The sequence below is a fragment of the Hydra viridissima genome, unplaced genomic scaffold (assembly GCF_058129835.1).
Source record: "Hydra viridissima isolate aposymbiotic clone 2 unplaced genomic scaffold, HvirCarnegie_v1 scaffold_5, whole genome shotgun sequence".
NCBI classification, from domain to species: Eukaryota; Metazoa; Cnidaria; class Hydrozoa; order Anthoathecata; family Hydridae; genus Hydra; species Hydra viridissima.
Window position 1 is genome coordinate 7,597,799 of NW_028324304.1, and position 21,879 is coordinate 7,619,677.

The following is a 21,879-nucleotide window of genomic DNA, read 5'->3' on the forward strand; positions in this document are numbered from 1 at the left end:
GGGAACCTAACAAAAAATGCGGATAAAGACAGAAATAGCTTAAAACAGATAAAAATAAAACATTGATATTGATTTAATTTTATTTCATGAAAATTCAAGTGTAAACCTATTCTGTTGAATGATACATTCTGAAACATTCGTCAATACATAACGGAGGTCTATTTTCACAAACAGCACATTCATATCGTGTTTCTTTACGTTTTATTTTAGAGCAGACTCGACATGGTTTGGTTGGGAATTTTTTCTTTTCATTCGGTGGTATTGAAGACAAGTAGTGGAAGCTATTATTGGTGATTCGAGGCACAATTTCATTCAAACGTTCACCCAATAAGTCCGTAACAACTAATTCTCTAAACTTAAGCAAGGAAATTGTGTGATCTACCCCATATTTGCTGTTAAGACAGTAAGCATTAAACAAAAAAGTATCAAAGAGATGAACTGCTACTTTTTTATACCATCTGATTGTCTTTCTTAGGCAATCATAATATGATACCATTTGTTCCGCTCTATCTACTCCTGACATATATTGATTGTAATCTTTGATAATGTTGGGTTTCATTTTCTTCTCTCCTCTCCTGTTTGTCACTTCAATCATTTGCAACGAATGCAAGTTGCTAATCAATAGCACGTCTCTTTTGTCTTTCCATTTAGCAACCACTACACCCTCTCTGCTTCTGCTTATAACGTCTCCCTGTTTTAGTTTTGCTTTTGTACACTCTTTTGGATTTGACTTTCGATCAGTTCTTAAAGTACCACAAATATGTGTTTTTTGATTTATCATGTGCTTTGTTAATTCAAAGGAATTGTAAAAGCTATCGGTGTACAGGTGATAACCTTTTCCCAGAAATTTTTCCATTAAATCTAAAACAATAGCTCCCGTTTGACCCAACAAATGTTTATCGAGAGTTGTCTCGCCAGAGTAGATTTTTACTTTTAGTACAATACCATCTGATTCGCAAAGCTCATAGAGCTTGATGCCATACTTATGTCTTTTATTTTTCACATACTGCCTGAATACAAGACGTCCCTTCCAAAGCATCATTGACTCATCGATTGATATATTTTTATTAGGACAGTAGATGTTATCCATTGTATTATTTAAGTGATCGAGAAGCCCAATAATTTTACACAAGCGTCCACTACCCGAATCTTCATTGTTAATAAAATGCCAAAACCGTAATATTAGTTGGAATTTATTTCGTGACATTATTCTAGAAAATAAGGGAAATCTATAGAGACTGTTCTTAGACCAATAGTGTTCTAAAGATGGCCTTTTGACACACCCCATATGAAGAAGAACTCCAAGGAACTGCAGCATATCACTGAATTTATTGGTTTCCAATCTTTAAAACGTGAGCTTCTTCTGAGGGGACGCTGCTTATTTATTTCTTGCATTGCGTAGCGATTAGTTTCAACTACCATAGTATTTATAAGCTCTTCTGTAACAAATAGTCTAAAGAAATCTAATGGTTTCTTGCTCTCCGTGTTTATCTTCAAACCAGGATCCGCAGAAAATTGAATTTGTTTTACAATATTCGGCTCATCTTTCTATTGGTTTGAATTTCTAGATGGACCACCCGTTGTTCTAGCTCTTTTCGGCGGCATTAAAAAATCCTCTGCAGTGGCTGCTAGATGAACGTCTGTGTACTGATTGTCATCACTTTCTTCAGCGTTATTATCTTCAGAACCTGATTCTGATGCAGTCAAGCTCGAAGACGTAGTAGTATAAGCGAAAAATGAATCCGAATCTTCAATATCATCACCTTCACTATCCTCAAAGTCTTCCATAATCATATGTGCTAATCCAATAGTGGAATATCTGTGTTGAGCTAATAGGAGATAGATAAATTTATAAATTATCAATTTATAAAAAAGAAATTACTCATCTATAAAACACATTAACTAGTATACTGTGTAAAAAATTCGAAGTGCACACTAAAATGTTTTTTAATGTATTAAAAAACATCTTATTGTGTACTTCAAATTTTTTTTCACATTTTTAATAACATACAGTATAATGCAGTTATCAAAAATATTTTAGCTTCTAGTCTAAAAAACACAACGATTTAGAATTAAGAAAACAAAATATAAATTACCTTTTTTACTCATGATAACTGTCAATGTGCATGTGCAAAAAAATTGAAACACAATTTATAATAATAATGCATAAAATAAGCTACATTACTACACCTTTTCAAGATGTAAGTGAGAACTTGAAAGTTGTAATTAAGAAACGTAAGATGTAATTGAGAAATACAAAATGTAATTTAAAAGTCGCAATATGTAATTTAGAACATGGAAGATGTAATTAAGAAACGAAAGATGTAATTGAGAAGATGAAAGTTGTAATTGAGAAAAGCTTATAATATATGTTTGAAATTACATATTGCGATTACTTATTTACATGTTGGGTTTCTCAGTTACATTTTAAAATTTCTTAATTACATGTTGTGCTTCTTAATTACATTTTGCGACTTCTAAATTACCTGTTGTATTTCTCAATTACATCTTACGTTTCTTAATTACAACTTTCAAGCTCTCAATTACATTTTGAAAAGATGTAGTCACCGCAATGAGTTATACTCATTGCAGTGCTACGAGTACTTCGGCACTGGAGAAAAAAATTCCTTCGCCATTGCCAAACTACGAGTATACTCGTAGTGCTTTTTTTTTTTGTCAGTTATTTCAGAATAAAAATTAGTATAGAACTATTTCAGATTAAAAATATTTTATTTATTGAAATGTTGATATCTAGCCTTGGCAATGAGAATGAAACCACGCAAAACAGCCTCGGCAAAAATTAATCATTGGAGACATTATGGCTCGGCAAAGAAATAACGCGTAGTTAAAAATAGTTCGGCAGCGAACGTGTTAATGTCAGATATTTTTGCGGGAAAAGGTTTTTCGGTAAATAGGATTTCGCGGATAGATCTAAAAATTAAAAAGATATGTTAAATTTCCGCAGAAAGCTCGATCCGCGAAAATTTCAGGCAACAAGGTAGTCATCTCTCTATAGGCAGGCTGTAAAGTTGTCATTTTTAAAATTTTTTTCGTTTTTTTAATGGTCTTTTTTTTTTACATCATTTTTTTTTTTGACATAAGAAAAAAAAACAATAAAAAATTGAAAAAAATGACAACTTCATAGCCTGCATTGCTTTATATGAATATTTGGTGAACCCAACAGACTTAAAAAGGGTGTGATTTAGATTTTCATGAAACATAACCTTCGTTAACCTAAATGAAGAAAGCCGTTGGATGGATCCAGTTTTGCTATTTAGACAAAGGGCTATCTTTTATACTTGGTATGTTTTTTAGCCAGAAAACAAAGATGCAAACTGCAGCCCTGGCATGTTGTATTCTTGTTGATCATTATACCTTTGACGTACAGGCTGGAGTGCTCGATACAATTCATGCAAAGTTTGGATTTTTCTGAGGCAGCTTTAAACGATATTTGCTCGGAATTATTAAAAACGTTTTTATTTTCTTAAAAATGGTTTATAGTTGCTTCATCGTAGATATTTAGATAGAGTTGTTTACATCTGATTCATCACATGATATTTGTTTTCTGCTTTACCAACCAACGATTAAGTCATTTTATTTTTTGCTATAGTACAGCCGGTACCAGATAGATAACATAATCGACCGTCTATTGATAACTTTGAAATAAAGCATTTTCTTCGCGCTAATAAGAATATAAAATTCAGTTTTGAAGGACATTAAAAGTACAAGTTTTCTCATAACTTTTTTGCTTTATGGGGCTGTAACGTTTACTCGTTTGCTATACTTATTTCATGTTGTCTCATTTTCTATTCTTATATTTCTTCTCGCAAAATTTTCTTCCTTTCAAGAAGTTATGCGCTAACGTATATGCGCTAATGTATATATTATAAATAATGTTTTATTTATAAACAATATATATATATATATATAATTGATTACTAAAAATCTGATTACTAAAATCTGATTACTGAAATTAAAAGTGACGTTATTTGCTAACTCTAAGTTTAGTCGTTAAAACTACGATAGCTTCGTGTTTGCTGTAATTGTGTTTGTACAAAAGAACGTTTTTGCATTTTGCTATACCCTTTTGCATCAAGAACGCTATCTACAAATGGCGTTCTTAATGCAAAATGGTTTCATAAAATTCTCGTTTACCAAGCATTTCATACAGAAAAACATATTGGCCTGGGATGAATTGCAATGCAACAAGATAAAAATGCAAAATCTGATTAGTAAACAAAAAGAAGGTGCATTGAAGATTAATTTTTTTGTAAAAACATCTTATCTATAATAATTTGAAGCATTATATTGCATATTTATAAAACAAATAATCTGTAGATTATATATCTTTATATCTTATTAAGACTTCAAATATTTTTGATGAATTTTCTAAATTTTGAAGATTACTTATTAAGTGTCGGGAAACTTTTGACCGACAGTGTGTGTGTGTATGTGTGTGTGTGTGTGTGTGTGTGTGTGTGTGTGTGTGTGTGTGTGTGTGTGTGTGTGTTTGTGTGTGTGTTTGTGTGTGTATCATATGTTATATATATAGTTAAATTACCAATCTTTTCTTTTGTTTCGTCTTTTTCTTTTTTTTTCTCTTCTTCTTGTGCTTTACTTTTTTCTCCAAAGATTTGATTACCTTTAGTATACACATCTTGGAGCTTTGATTTCAACTCTTGTGTTTTAGACGTGAGAGATGAATCTTTATTACCAGTTTTGGATGTTGCCTAATTTAAACAATAGTTTAACATTTCTTGTTATCGATAAAAGTTTTCTTATTATAACTAAAAATTCTTTTTTTATTATTGCTACACACACACACACACACACACACACACACACACACACACACACACACACACACACACACACACACACACACACACACACACACACACACACACACACACACACACACACACATATATATATTCTGTTCCGCTTCATAGCGTTATAACTTCAAACTTGCAAAAAAAGCAATTGTAACATACCACTTTTGATGGCTGCGGCTGTAATATATTTTTAGATAATTCTTCTAATTTATTTAAGTCTTTTAATGCCTCTTTATAAGATTCTGAAAGATCGTCATTTGTTGAAACTATAATATGACTTCCATACCCAATCAATAGAGCAAATACAAAAAGTAAATTCATTTTTACTGAAAATAGAAACAATAAAATTTAATTTAGTTTAAAACAAATAAGGTAACACGTGAGCTCTCATTACCAGAAGCTTTTTATAAAGCTCAAATACTTTTATGCCAAATCTTCATAAGTTTTAGTTCAATAATTCATTAATTAAACCATACTACAACATTCCTTAAAAAAAAAAGTATAAAATTTATTCCTTTGTAAACCTCGAAAGGATTTTACAGGTTCAATAAAGTTAAACGTTTTTTGAAAACAAGGGTATATCTTATTTTAAATATTTTCTAGTTGTATTATGAACTGGATTTATTGAGATGCTATTGCATTTTCTTACCCCTCTTTTTTAACAGAAGGTTAACTGTCTAAAAGTGCTTCACTTCTAAATTTAAGTCTTCATGTTTTTCACAAAAATTAAATATTTCTTTAATAAATATTTCTTTATTTTTATGGATTTTATTACACTAATTACTAAAAATTCAATATTTATATTTCCTGGACATCGACCATGGATGTATATCATAGCCTCCAAGTGGTTATACATAAGATTTTAATTAGAGCCTGAGTTTTTACATAATTAATTTCTAGCTCCCATAACTATTTGATTAGATATAAAAAAAAATTATTTTGACATTTATGTTTTTGTTATCAATTTATTATTTTGTTTTTAATGTATAATATTTATTATTTTGTTTTTAATGTATAATTCTGTTAGTTTCTTTTTCTTTTTTGCAGTTAAAGGTCCATTTTGGAAAAAAAAATTTTATTTTTAAATATCTTTAGAAAAAGCTTTTAAAACGCAAAAGTTTAAATATGCTACAAAGCTTTTCCGCAAAACATTTTTATGTTTGTTTTGTAATAGAGTACTTTTTTATTAACCTAATATGTTACTGTTAAAAGATTAGAACAAAATCTATTTTATTTAACTTTCAAGCTCTTGTTCACGCTAAGAATATTAAACTTTAGAGTTTAAACAAGAATAAAAAGTTTAGAAAAATAAGAAATGTTTTTAGAAAACAATTTCTTTTCTTAGATACAAAGCAAAAATTAAGTTTATGTTGAGAGCAACATTTTCCCAAATGTGTTTTTAAAATTCCGGCGCATAGCATTTTATATAGCTAGCTATTGATGGATAAGCTGACACCAGTTGTAGCAGAAATTAGAATGAGCAGAATCTGAATTCCGCTCTAAGAATTTCTCAAATCCATTAATTTGAGATTTAAAAATTTAAGGACATGTTTTAATATGACATAGACTTTCAGAATGGTTGTAAATTCAGCTACCTGTTTAGTTCACTTGAAATATTGGTATGTATTCAGGAAAACTCCTCACCAAAATATGACTTTCAAACTTAGTGAACGGTATGTAATCTACGAACATACTTTTATATCAGCTATGGTAAAAGTTGACCTTCCCTTTCACTGGAAGGTCAACTTCAGAAACATTTTGAATTGCTTTTCTTTGAATTTGTCTTCACTATAGCCTTTGGAGATTATTTTACTTCGAAATAACCAACATGAAGATTATTTTGATTTGAAACAAATTTAAAGATTTTATCTTTGCCCCGGAACCCTCATACCTTATTGAGTTTTAAAGTACCCTTCTTCTCTGCCTAAAATGCAGCACGAGAGGGAAAATCGGTTCAATCTTTACCTTCCAACCCAGCTGCTTATAATGGGATCATTGTTAATGAACCCATTATGAGTAGTTATGATGATAGATAAAATGTATTTTAAAGTAGCACATTTTTAGTGAGGAGTTGCGTTGCAAATGGAGAAGGAAGTTTGTATCAGTGGCGTTCATGTTAGTTGGGCTAAAAGAGTTAATTATGTCATCTCAGCAGTTGTATTTTTGGTTAATTTGGTGTCTCTGATAATGGTTGAAAACATTAAGAAACTGGATTTTCTGTATGTAGCATAGTGACTAAAAACCTTTTTGATAGTGTTAATGCTTCTTATCATTGAAATTAAAAGTCTCCCTCTACAGCCGATGAAGATTCACCCCAAAAAAAGTCACTGAACATGATGAGAAAGAGGCACAGTTTCTTAAAGAAAAGGTGTTTTCTTAAATTTTTTTTTTTTTTTTTTCATTTGATATTTCTTTTCTAGTCTTTTTGAAAACTGTTGAAAGGCTTTTCTCAACCCCATACTTCTATTGTGAATTGCTCTGCTGCATATTATTGTTTAATAATGCTTCTCTGTTGGTTCTGCGTTTATATTTCCCTATTATCTGTAAAAAAATGTTTACGTCCACTAACAAAGATATAATAGGTCGTTCATATTAAATCTTATTTGGATGCTAAAACCTCATACAACAAGCTCAAGGTTTTTGGGAACAATGTTGCGGGGGAACTAAATCTGCTATACATACCCAAAACCACCTAGGATTAGGTAAGTTGATTAAATACCAGTTCTATATCATTACATCATTTTATTTATAATCGTATTTTTGATAAGTTGTTTTAAAAACTGTTAGTGCAAAAAAACTTCTAATTGAAAAGAAACCAAAGTCTGTATGCCAAACTTAAACCAATTATGGTTAAAAAGTTGGTACATAAGTAAAAAAAAATATTCTTTAAAGAAACAAGAGCAAAATCATTTTTGCTGCATGGTAATAATAGTTTACTTAGTGGAAAATGGACAATTGAGCTTTTAAAGCATGCACGCTTTACTTTTTTTTTTATGTCCTACTGATTGTTTAGGGTTATATTTGTTAAAGTTTTAATTTTTTGCTTTAGCGTCTTTTTTTTTTTTTTTTTTTGAAATAAAAGTATGAAACAATTTACCCCGATAAAAAATGACAAATAACCCTGGTGTCCGAAAGATATCACATCTTTAATAACTTTTGGTTTTAGTGAACAGTTTTCCTAATGAATAATTTTCTTAGGAAATTATGTTCGTATCAAGTTCAACGTTTTGAGCAAAAAAAAGAGATTTGAACATTGCACAAAGTTACTCCTCTCTTTATAATGAAAAAAATTTGACATACTAATACTGGTTTTTCCTACAACAGCACAGTATATAAATCACTACAAATAAACTTTGAAAATTAGGAAACCCTCGTCATAAAAAAAAATTTTCCATGCTTATACTAAATTACTTACTGAAAAAAATGTCGAGATTTGATTAAAAAAAGTTGCTTAATGCCATATTCAAAAAGGTTATTTTAACGAAAATTTACTTGAATCGAGTTTGTAACAGTAAAAAGCATCTTATTCAAACTTTACAGTGAGTGAAATAAGTACACCATCATATAAGCATCATATAGCATAATTACAACTACACCGAGTATGATTAAAACTAAATCCATGTAATGCTTTTGTATGCTTCAGTAATCATGATCAAGTACCAATTGTTTTGCCTGCTTGTTTTTCAGAAATATTACTAACTTAAAAAGTTTTTATCAATAACATGGACGGGTTAAAAAAGATATGTTTTGGGAAAACATTTTTATTAAATAATCTTTTTTTTTTGTTTATTATTATCATTATCATTATTATTATTACTATCATTATTATTATTACTATTATTATGATTGTCATAATTACTATTGTTATTATTATTATTATTATTATTATTATTATTATTACTATTATTATAATTATTATTATTATTATTATTATTATTATTATTATTATTATTATTATTATTATTATTATTATTATTATTATTATTATTATTATTATTATTATTATTATTATTATTATTATTATTATTATTATTATTATTATTGTTTTTATTATTATTATTGTTATTATTATTATTATTATTATTATTATTATTATTATTATTATTATTATTATTATTATTATTAATATTATTATTATTACTATTATTATTATTATTATTATTACTATTACTATTATTATGATTGTCATAATTACTATTGTTATTATTATTATTATTATTATTATTATTATTATTATTATTATTATTATTATTATTATTATTATTATTAATATTATTATTATTACTATTATTATTATTATTATTATTATTATTATTATTATTATTATTATTATTATTATTATTATTATTATTATTATTATTATTATTGTTGTTATTATTATTATTATTATTATTATTATTATTATTATTATTATTATTATTATTATTATTATTATTATTATTATTATTATTATTATTATTATTATTATTATTATTATTATTATTATCATTATTATTATTATCATTACTGTTATTATTATTATTATTATTATTATTATTATTATTATTATTACTACTATTATTATTGTTATTATTATCATTATTATTATTAAAATTATTATTATTATTATTATTATTATTATTATTATTATTATTATTATTATTATTATTATTATTATTATTATTATTATTATTATTATTATTATTATTGTTATTATTATTATTATTAATTTTATTATTATTATTATTCTTATTATTATCATTATTATTATTATTATTATTTTTATTATTATTATTATTGTTATTATTTTTATTATTATTATTATTATTGTTATTATTATTATTATTATTATTATTATTATTATTTTTATTATTGTTATTATTATTATTATTATTATTATTATTATTATTTTTATCATTATTATTATTATCATTATTATTATTATCATTATTGTTTTTATTATTATTACTATTATTATTGTTATTATTATCATTATTATTATTAAAATTATTATTATTATTATTATTATTATTATTGTTATTATTATTATTATTATTATTATTATTATTATTATTATTATTATTGTTATTATTATTATTAATATTATTATCATTATTATTATTATCATTAATGTTATTATTATTATTATTATTATTATTATTATTATTATTATTATTATTATTATTATTATTATTATTATTATTATTATTGTTATTATTATTATTATTATTATTATTATTGTTATTATTATTATTATTATTATTATTATTATTATTATTATTATTATTATTATTATTATTATTATTATTATTATTATTATTATTATTATTATTATTATTATTATTATTATTATTATTATTATTATTATTATATTATTATTATTATTATTATTATTATTATTATTATTATTATTATTATTATTATTGTTATTATTGTTATTATTATTGTTATTATTGTCATGCAATGAATAAGAAAATTCAATAAACGATTGCCATGGTTTAAATGAAAATGCTAATGAAATCAAACCTAATGTCACAGCCATTCACTGCTTTATGAACTTCACAAACGTGGATTTCCGTCCTATTAAAAGTAATACAATTGATAGAACAGGCTCGATATACTTACCGGTTTGTAAAGGATTACAACTAAAAAATCGGACGGTGTTTGAAAGCTCTTTTCTCTTTCAATTTTTAATATAAAACTAAAATTCAAAAAGAGTTTTTTTAAGGCTTCATTTTAGTTTATTTTAAAATATTTATCTAGTCTCGATGACTCTTCTTCACTTTGCAGTGTCAAGTCTTGACTCTGATGAAAAATGCTGTTGTACTAGGTTCATATCCAAGTTAAGACAGTACTGTATCCTTTGGTAGACTTGTTTGGCATTTTTTAGCTCGCTAATCATTCTTGTATACTTCCTATTTTAATGTAGCCCAAACGTTTTCTATAGGGGATATTCTGGTACATTTATAGGATTTTCATTTTTACGGACGAAATTTACGTTATTTTCGTTTAAGTAGTTTATCACACTTTTACCATAATGAGCTCTCGCTAGATGTGGCTAGAGTATGTAATTATTATCTGCATGATATTGTATACATTCCTTAAAGTAGTTGTACTGGCTCATTGAAATTCTCTTATTTGAAAAAAAGGTTTTGAAAAACCCTTTTCTGAGGTTTGTTATGAATGACCAAAGTATAATATGATCTTCAAACTTCTTTTTTTGTGTGTTTTACATCTTCTGGTGCTTGTCTAATATTGTTTGTAAACAATTTGCTGTTTCCATTACTAAAAATAAAAAAACAATTTTTAATTTTCGCCTTTCCTTTAGGGAGCTTCAAAGTTTTGTCTCACTTTTTAGTTATAACCCTTTAATTGGTGTAAAATGTGCATGATGTATTGAACTTAACTTATTAGAAAGTTTAAAATTAATCCAAACAAAATGATCTAAAGAAGCTATCAACAATTCTTTTATAAACTCGTTGGATAATTTTCTTGGTAAATGTCAAAAGTGGCCTTGCAATGACACCAATCATCAGCATCCCGATCATTGCAGGGTCTACATCTTTGTTACCTTCTCCAGACACTTAAACGATGTATATCAAATACGTCAGAATTAATTAAAGTTTCTAGCTTCGCTATTCAGTTTGATATTTTGAACCATTATTTTTTAAAGCAAGTTTTTCAAAAATTTTTGCAGATATAAAAATAGTGTCTAATCAAATCCTCCATTGAAAAGTATTTTCTTCAAACTACGCCATTTGATTCTAGTATAGCCGATCAAAATTTTGCATACGCCATGGCTGTATAGGACAACTCTAATATTGCTATCTTATCAACACAAGAAACTCTCTGAGCAACTTTTAGTTATTTTTGATTACTCTGAAAAACGTAATAAAAAATCGAAGCAATGCTAGTGAAAGCAGCATCTAACATCGCAAGCTTGTTGAACCCATTAAATTGATTTTCCGACTCAAGATTTATTAAATGAAGTTCTCTACATTTTTTAATCAACAGCATGATTTATTACTATTAAAGAAAAAATTAAATTTGAAAAGAATCAATACTCTAAGTTCAGAAGAATTCGAGCGTTAAGTAAATGGAAACGAAAACAGTCACAAAAAGTTATGTAAAATTATCAATAAAGCAGAAATATTTCACTATTTAAGTGAAGCGAGAAATTTTTTCGCATGAAGCGAGAAATTTTTTCCAAGATTACGATATTTTCTCAGCAACAACAAATAAAAAATAGCGGAATACGCTAAAGAACTTGAGCAAACTCTAGACGAGTTAAGTAATATAAATGAAAGCCACAGCAGATTCTTTTTAATTCACTGACAACGTAAGATTGATTTAATAGAGAAAGTATACAACCAATTAAAATACATGAACCATGGCGAAGAAGAAGCTGTTTGCACAGATCTTTTAAGAAAGTTTGATAACGACATTGGGCCTTGAGTATATTCACCTCTTGGTGGAACAAGTATGGATAATTGTCCCAACTGTCAAACGTTGGAGTGAGTTTTTCTCTTTCCTGCTTATAATAAAACAATAATTTAAATTACAAGCAATATGATAAAATAATGATTTAAATTACAAGATACTATAGATCTCTTTATCCTTTATAGTGATGTTAGTTTGCATACAAATGGTGTAATTTTCTTTCGGATTACAGATCTTCGATGGCTAAGAAAATATGTGGGGATCTAATTTCGACGATGGACAATTCTTTTTTGACAAATTTTTCCGTTTATCTACCACCTCAATCTAAAAATATTTACAAGTATCATATAAAAATTCAGCTGGTGGAGATAAATTTTGCCACAAACTTGTAAAATCAGTGCAAAAAAGATGTAGTGTGGAAAAAGCAGTCTTCTGTAAGTTTAAAACCATTTATTGATATTTACAACTGAGAAGTTAAAATACAAATACTTCCAATCATAATTATAATCAAAAACTGAACTGCTAAACAAAATTCTGAATAACTAAGACAAGTTAGGTTTACCAAGTTGGTTGCAAAGCTCACCAGCTTAAACAAAATTAGATAAAAAATCCACTTGAGCTGTTAAAAGCTAAATACATGAATCTGGTCAATCGTTTTCTTACGAGGAATCCATAATAAAACAAATTTTTCTTTCAAAATAAATTTAAACAGGCTGCTAATGGCTGGATCATTAGTTAAACTTAAAGTTAACACAACATCAACTATAGCAAAAAACGTGTAAGTAAGATCTTCATTGAGAATTATAACATTTAGTTTACTATAATAATATTGCAACAAGAGCAAAAAACTAAAGAATTTACTTTTTTTTTTTCTTTTTCTTCGCTCTAAAATTAAAAACTAATTTGATCAGAAAACAATTAGAAGCATCCTCAAAAAAACTAAAGATTTTTTTGAGGATGTTTCTAAATGTTTCACTTTTAAAAACAGAAATTTTCATCACACATTATGACTTTACTTAAATAATTATTAGTATCATCTTCGACCCGTTATAAATATTTATAATTATTTTTTTGTACAAGTTTTATGCATTTTTATTACATTTAGTAATTGATTGTTTAGAGTTTATATAAATTATATGATGGGAAGATCCGAACTAGTGGTCACATTTTTTATTCTTTTATCGTTTCCGCGGAAGGCTACTAAAACAAAACATACTCGTTAAAATGTTGTGACTCCGCTGAGATAAACAATTTATTTTGAAAAATGAATGAAATAAGAAATATGTTAATTTATTTTTGGAAAAAACTTTTCAGTGAAGTTCATAAATCCAGTTTTATTACCTGAATGGTTTTGATAGGTAGTTTTGGTAAGTTGACCAGTGCTTTTACGCTTGTTATTTTTAGTTTTGGTAAGTTGACCAGCGCTTTTACGCTTGTTATTTTTAGTTTTGGTAAGTTGACCAGTGCTTTTACGCTTGTTATTTTTAGTTTTGGTAAGTTGACCAGTGCTTTTACGCTTGTTATTTTTGGTTTTCTAAATACATGAAACTGTAGAAGAAGCATCAAAAAGTACATTTTCAGAATTTTTTAAGTTGTCTTTTTATAAGCCACAAAGACGTCCAATCTACTCAAATGAAATGATTAAAATCTGCAAAGATAAAAAAAAAACAGGCTTTAAATTTAGAAGAATTTCCACTTCCTTTATTTTCTTAATTAAAATCACTTGCGAAAGTTGCGAATTAACTCATTTTCGAGATCTTCTCTATTTCGAAACTGTCGATTCCTCATATGATTATCCAGGGCCAAAAACAGGTGATAGTCGCTTGGCGCAAGGTCTAATGAATACGGAGGGTGAGGTAGAATCTCCGATTGTAAACGTGCTAGAGTTTCCCGCGTGATTTTTACGGTGTGCGGTTTGGGGTTGTCCTGGTGGAATACAACAACTTTTCTGTTTGCCAAAGCTGCTTGTTTTTGGTGAAGAACAACCGAAACTCTGTCCGATCGGGCTGAGTATATCTCAGCAGAAATGGTTTGTCCACTTGGTAGCAACTCATAGTGAACGATAACTGCTGTAGTCCACCATACACACAGTAAAACCTTTTGTTGGTGAATGCTTGGTTTAGGAGTCATCGGTACTGGATCGTTACTGGCTAGCCAATGATATGTTCGTTTTTTGTTGCAGTACATAATCCATTTTTCGTCGCACGTCAACATCTGGTCAAAAAATGGCACTAAATTGTGGCGGGAAAGCAATGAAGAAAAAATGGTTAAGCGCTGTAGCTTGTTTGTTTCACTCAACTCATAAGGTACCCATTTGCTCAACTTCCAACGTTTTCTAAGTTAGTGCAATTGTAAACGAATAGTTTCATCACTCACATTAAATCTTAAAGCAAGGTCCTGACATGTTTGACTGGAGTCCTGCTCGATTGCCAACTTGATATCCTCTTTGTTTACGATGGATGGTCTTCCAGATCTTGGTTAATCTTCAAGGTTTTCATTTCCAGAAGAAAATTTTTTAAACCACTTTTGACCCGTCCGTTCTGCTATGGTACCTTCCCAAAAGCAGCGCATATCTTACGACAAGCTTCTGCAGCTTTGGTTCCAAGTTTGAACTCATAAAGTAAACAGGCGCGAATTATCGCATCTGACACAGCCTTACTCCACTTTAGACTTTTAAACTTAAAACGCACTAATAAAACTTATGAAACACACTGATTGATTCTCCTTAAAACAAGCTTTAATTTATATGCAAAATCATCCCCCCACCACAACCAGTTTTCTTAATACATTTCTTAGAAATAGGCAATTAGGATAAACTGCACGAACATTTTTGGTTGCCTGATAATATCATACTTACAACACTGAGAGGTACTGCAACTCTTATGGAAGATTGGTGGGCTTTAAGGCCAGGAATGGCTGCAAATTTTTAAATATATTGGCTTAAAGTCCTGTTTGGTTTAATTATAAAAAAAAACGAAAAAAGTATGAAACATTTCTAACATTTCCCCAATATTTTCAAATTTATCTATTTGCAAAAAATTCATACCAGTCAAAGAATTGTGAAAGAAAAACATCTGGGGTCTAATTATCTCTATAATATTTAATGAAGCCTTCTGACTTGATTAAAAGGACTCAAACCATGACAGGTCATCAGGTGTATGTGAATGAAACTGCTCAAAGTGTTCATGAAATCTTGTAAGAAGACTTCATGAACACTTTGACCAATACATGTGGAATGAAGGAAGGGGTAATCATGCAAACAGTTGTGACACTTCAACTACAACTCAAAGATGTTTTCTTTGAGTTGTAGTTGAAGTGTCAAAATAAGAAGCAAATGAGTCATCATCGCTTTCACTCCTGTCACTACCAGATCTATCATAATATGTGTCACCACAAACACTATTATCACTGCTTTTAAAGTCACTTGTGTTATCTGCAGTTGTCATCAGCTCTTTAATTTATGAAAGTTCAGACTTATAATAGAGTCCTTGTAAAAGACTTGCAAACGTGGACAGGTTTATGAGTCATTAGAAAGTTTTGGGAATAGGAACAAGCCAATTTTTTAACACAAGGGTGTTGTATGAACCCTCAAGGCCTGGCACTATCTTTAAAATCATCCCAAAAGATATATGTAAATCTATTTAAAGAAAACAGTAATAGTAATTTGCCACCAAATGGTCAATATTATGCCATAGATAATATAGTAACGTTAAATTTTAAAATTACTTAAAATCAATATACTAAAATTTGTGGTAACATATCATTTTGTATTAATTTATATTTAACAAATATTTTTTATCAAAATAGCAAAACCTCTCCAAAAAGTACAAGAAATACTAATATATAAAAATACGAAATAAAATCTTTAACTAATTGCAGCATATTTACTCAAAATTATAAAATAAATGTAAGAAAATATAGAGAGGTTGACTAAATCATTTATAAAAAATTACTCTTTATAGTATTACATATTGTATGTAATAATCAGCTTGAAGAAAAAACTTGATTGAGTATAATTAATAAGTTATTACTTGTAATATAAAATTTTCATTTAAAAATCATCTAAAGGAACCCAATTTAACCATCTCAAAAATTCTTGAAATGAAATAACATTGTTTCCATCCCGATCAAGTTCTGATAACGCAGCATCTAGCTTTGATGGTTCACCATTAACAGATCTAAACAAACGTTTAAATTCTTCTCGATCAAGTGATTGATTATTGTCTACATCGAACTTTTTAAACATCTCTACAGCTTGCTTTAATCTAAAGTATCGCGATTTATTATTTACATTTTTAAAATTTTCACCACTTTTTAACCAAGCGACAAATTCGTTAAAAGAAACTTGACCATTACCATCTTTGTCCAGCAGTAAGGAATAAACTTCGCATTGCTCTTTCGTAAATCCGAAATCTTCCTGAAACAACACCTTAAGCTCATCTTTATTTAATTGACCACTTCCATCAGTATCATACTTTGAAAATAAGCTCTTCAAAACAACAGTTGGAGCATTTGAATCAAAGTAGGTCTTCGGCGTGTCAACCATTTTTAAATAAAATCAAACCTCAAAGTGGCGAATTGAGAATGCAAGTTTTCTTCAAGTTTATTTAAAACGACCATCATGCAATTTAAATTTTTTTGATGACAAAATTTTAATTTTGAAATTACCTGCGGTGAAATTCTTAAAACGACTGCGGTGATATTTTAAAAACGTGTGGACTTATTATTTAGCGGAAAATTTGCTCAATTTAAAATTGTTAAATACTATATTCCGTGGTGTGACCTAACAAAGTCCCTATGCTTTAAGAAAGTCTTAATGTAACAAATGATAAATTTTTTTATACAGTAAAATAAATATTTTAGGAAAATAATTTTGTTATTTTAACTAGATTAAAATGACAAAATTATTGAAAATAGCTGCAATATTTAGGTTTCTTTATTTAAATTCATCATCGCGTTGAAAAAATGAGTTATTAATTTTTTCAGACTGAGTTTAAAATAAATAAAGTTGGTTAAAAAACATTGTTTCCTATACTTTTCCTAAGAAATAAAAATTTAAACTGCAGGGGTTTTTGTTATGAACCAAATTACATACGTAATTTTAATTGCATATGTAATTCGGTTCATAACAAAGACCAAAATTCAAGACCAAAAAGAGGTGAATTTATTTATAACCTTGTTTTTACTTTTTATTAATGCTACATCATCATATGAACTTGAATTTGAGTTTACTAATTTTAAGAAATGATCAAATGAATAATTTTTTTGACTTTCACAATTCGCTACTAAGATTTAAAGTATATGATTTAACCCTATATTATACAGTGTGTATTTAAAATATCATACTATATATTAGCTGTTTACAGAGTTTAACTAAAAGCAGGTAACTCAAAATATCATTTTACTAATATAGAGATATGGTACTGAGCATTTTAAGTATGACTACTTAGCAAAATAAATTTTGATTACCATTTTAAAAAAATTTGTGACTATTAATTTAGAGATAACCGTCTTACTACAGATTGTAAAACTTTAATGAACTTGCTTTGATATTTCAGAGCAAGATTTGAAATAAAAAATATTGATTTTAAGATAGTTTCAAATCTTGCTCTTGAGATTTAACTTATTTAGTGATTACGAAAGTTTAAAACTGAAAAATGTTTGCTGTATTAAAGCAACACCACGCGTCTTGGGCAAAAAAAATTAAATACCAACATATTTATGAATTGTGTTTTTGAAATGCTTTAGTAAGGTTTTTATGAAAGTTTATATTTGGATTTTTAGATGAATGTTAAAAGCTTTCATGGAGGCTTACCTAATTAAAACTTCATCATGCCCCTATATAATATCCAGTCCATACTCCAGAAGTTTCAGGTGATAGTGATGTTTACACAGACTCTGATGAAGAGTTAAATCCAGAAATCGATTAATAACTTACATAATTTTTAGTAATAATTTGTATAATTTATATAGTTTATACTGATAAAGAGTTTGTTTCAATCAAGAAGAAAAGGTTTGGGATGATCAATCTGATATTAATGAGAACACTAAAAAAGACTCCCCTTCAGTGTGATCAAAATGAACTTAAGCAATTTATTGGAGTTGCATAGGGGAACATGGGGAACATTCTTTTTGTTTACTAATCAGATTTTGCATTTTTGTCTTGTTGCATTACGATGCATCCCAGGCCAACATGTTTTTCTGTATGAAATGCTTGGTGAACGAGAATTTTATGAAACCATTTTGTATTAAGAACGCGATTGGTAGATAGCGTTCTTGATGCAAAAGGGTATGGCAAATTGCAAAAACGTTCTTTTGTACAAACACGATTACAGCAAAAACACGAGGCTATCGTAGTATTAACGACTAAACTTAGAGTTAGCAAAATAACGTCACTATTAATTTCAGCAATCAGATTTTTAGTAATCAATTATATATATATATATATATATATATATATATATATATATATATATATATATATATATATATATATATATATATATATATATATATATATATATATATATATATATATATATATATATATATATAGGAGTAAGATGACATAGCTTAGTTCGGAATCATTTTGAAGATTGTGTAGCCTAGGGGCAAGATGAACGGGGCAAGATAACTCGTTAGTCGTTTTTCCAAGGTATGTGTTTTACTATAAACTTGTATTGCATGTAATTCTTGTGTAGCTTAGTCACATTGCTTTATCATGCATTAAAATATTTTGTTTGATATTTACTTTATTTTGTTGTGTTGGAATTTGCTATGAACTGATAAGTAGGCTTTTTTTTGCATGCTCATAATAGCATCCCTAAAGTGTATTGTGAAAAATGTAAAATAAATTTATTTTTTCCACCTGAGTCTGATTGTTTTAAAGATTTTCACAAAATTTAAGAAAAATAAAAATTAAGTTTAAAAATTTTGTTTTTTCTCCATTTAATAATGTTGTTTTAGGTTAACAAAATTTAAATGCAACTATTAAATTTTTTCTTTTTTTTTTGAACATTATAAAAACATGAGTGGTATTATAATTCCAGATTAAAACATTTTTTTATTTTTTCTTAATTCATGAAATATAGGATTAATGACAAATTTTCACTTACTAGTAAAAGTTTGACTTTGAAAACTAAGTATCTATTGTTTAGTTTGAGGGGGAAATGATAACCTTGATTAGTTTATTACAGTAGATTACAAAGAAATGTCTCTAGTTACTAGTGTTGTGACCAAAACTAAAAATTGTAACTAACTTAACTAAAAAAACCGTCACTAAATTTTGTCTACTAACATTTTAGTCTAACTAAAACTAGTCGACTAACTTTTTACCGTAACTAAAACTAGTCGACTAACGTTTTAGTCTAACTAAAATTAGTCGACTTTTTAGTCTAACTATAATTAGTTTACTAAATAAAGATTTAGTGTTAAAAAAAACTGAATAGCCTTTACCATGAAATTATATGAACATGATATGAATTATGACAAATAAGTCAATTTAAAGACATTCATCAAAATTTATTGTTTTGTACGTAATATAATTTGTGACAATTAGATAAAAAAAAAATGTTTTGTTTGTACCTAGTATTGGCCCAAATTTTCTTTTATTGAATTAAATAAAAATTGGTTTGTTAGAAGAACAACTCCGTTAGAAACAGCTGATATTTTATACCGAAAACATAATTAGTTATTAGCATTTTAATAATAATTTTTAAAAGAAAAACAAAATTGAACAAGATATATGTTCAATTACACAATATAGAAGTAATAAAAAACATTAATCGCCTAACTGTTTCAATCTTATTGTTGTCACTGTAACTGTCTGCGTTTTTATGAGTGTAGAACGAAATAAATTACGAATTATTACCTTAAAAAATCATTGCAGGTATTATATAAAGGAAATCCGAAAATGCTTCTGCACTTAACACACCTTTCAAAAACATGGGACCATTTTTTTTATACAAATTGATTTCACATGTGTTTGTTTCACTAAAACTCGAGTTCGAAAAACCAATGACGAAGTGCTTACAAAATTTAATAGCTGGATAATTATGGATGACGAAATGTACATTAAATGTGACTTCAAACTGTTCCTAAGTCCAAAGTTTTACACTTCAATTGTTCGTGGACGTGTCAGCAACAAATTCAAGTATAAATCATTAGATAAATTTGGTATGAAACTTCTCTTCTTGCAAGCAATATGCAGCTGTGGTTTGAGATCTCGAGCATTCGTCACATCGTCAACTTTATACTCGGATGTTTACATTAAGGAATGCTTGCAAATTAGACTTTTGCCATTTTATTGAAGTCACAATGTCCCCTGTTGGTTCTGGCTTGATCTTGCTTCTTATCACTTTTCTAAGAAGACTGTAGAGTGGTACAATTCGAGAGACACCAAGTTCATACCAAAAAGCTTAAATCCACCAAACTACCCGCACTTCCGTCCCATTAAGAAATTATGGGGAATTGGCAAAGGATATTTGCGTAAGAGTGGAAAAACAATAAGTACAGATAAAGATTTGATTGGAGAGTGGACATTAATAGGGAAAAAAATTACCAAAGGCACTGTGCAGAAGTTAATGTCGTCGATTAGCGTAAATGTTCGCTTATTTATTCGAAATAAAGAAAAATATTAAAATAAAAAGCATTTTTTTAATCTTCAAGTTCCTTAGATTAAAATAAATATCAAAGTTTTTGTATTAGTTATATTATTTTATTATTACTTTTTTGAATTTTTCATCGTTCCAAATTTAACGATCGCATGCTTTATTTCGCAAAAAAAGTTAAAGCTTTTTAAAATCATATACTTTTACCACATCCTATATATGCAGTGTTAAGCTATATAGTCTGTGATTAAAATAAAGTATAGTGTCAGCTAAGTTTTTGTATTATAGCCTTTTTGGCCCATTTTAAAATAAAATCAAGGTCTTATTGTGAGAAGACTGCAATTGATACAAAAAACGATGCTGATACGGTTTTATATACCGTATCTGGTACCAGTTTTTGGACCCAAAAATACTTTTTTGTTGTTGGCCTCTACAAACATTTTTGAGCTTCCCTTATGCGTAAAATATTTTTTTATCTCTCAGTGGCTTTTTTAAGCGAAATGTTTGAACGAAACCTTACCTGATGTATCTTAAAACCTTTATATTTGATATCGTATCCGTTAATGTGAAAAAAAAAAACTGCTTAATATAGTTCAGGATTTGCAACTGATTATAATCAGTTGCAAATCCTGAACTATATTAAGTTTACTAAATTAACTGATTATAATCAGTTGCAAATCCTGAACTATAATTATCAGCAATTCAGAAAATTAAAGGCGTTGTCACAGTTTGAACTTTGGTGTCCAACTATTGTTATTATTTACAGCGATGCAAGAAGAAATGCGTTTTCAAAGTTTTAAACTAATAATTTTGCTTATTTTTATTTTAAGATGGTTTTTACCAACTTGGTGTTTAAAAAAACGAAAAAGTTCGAAGGAGCTAGATGAACTTTACGTTCAGTATTTTTTTTTTTTTTATAATAGCTTATTATGAACAAGAAAGTAAAAGTTTTGTAACGCAGAAAATCGAATGTTAAAATCGAATGTTAAAATCGTAACTTTTTTAAATTAAATCCC

At 27.8% G+C, this 21,879-nt stretch overlaps 2 protein-coding genes across 3 annotated transcripts in view; both read right to left on the minus strand.

Annotated features, from left to right (window-relative positions):
* The window catches only part of LOC145189564 (uncharacterized), a 62,179-nt gene that overhangs the window by 15,641 nt on the left and 24,659 nt on the right, over nucleotides 1-21,879 (minus strand). The window contains exons 14-15 of the mRNA XM_090089065.1: nucleotides 4,995-5,159; nucleotides 4,562-4,730 (exon numbers count right to left, since the gene is read on the minus strand). Of these exons, the coding sequence (XP_089945191.1) occupies nucleotides 4,562-4,730; nucleotides 4,995-5,159 (334 nt within the window). The remainder of the gene's footprint in view (nucleotides 1-4,561; nucleotides 4,731-4,994; nucleotides 5,160-21,879) is intronic.
* On the minus strand, nucleotides 15,939-16,871 carry LOC145189526 (calcium-binding protein SPEC 2A-like). Of its 2 annotated transcripts, XM_090086914.1 has the most exons (2): nucleotides 16,611-16,869; nucleotides 16,252-16,519 (listed from the first exon to the last, which is right to left on the minus strand). In XM_090086914.1, exons 1-2 carry the CDS (start codon nucleotides 16,798-16,800, stop codon nucleotides 16,515-16,517), a joined length of 195 nt encoding a protein of 64 aa, XP_089943040.1. In that variant the 5' UTR covers nucleotides 16,801-16,869; the 3' UTR covers nucleotides 16,252-16,514. The 2 variants fall into 2 exon arrangements, with proteins under 2 accessions (XP_079922308.2, XP_089943040.1); XM_080066182.2 differs by having other exon boundaries at nucleotides 15,939-16,871.

Excerpts from the sequence above, each read along its gene's own strand:
- LOC145189526 (XM_080066182.2), bottom strand. The coding sequence starts at position 16,800 with ATGGTTGACACGCCGAAGACCTACTTTGATTCAAATGCTCCAACTGTT.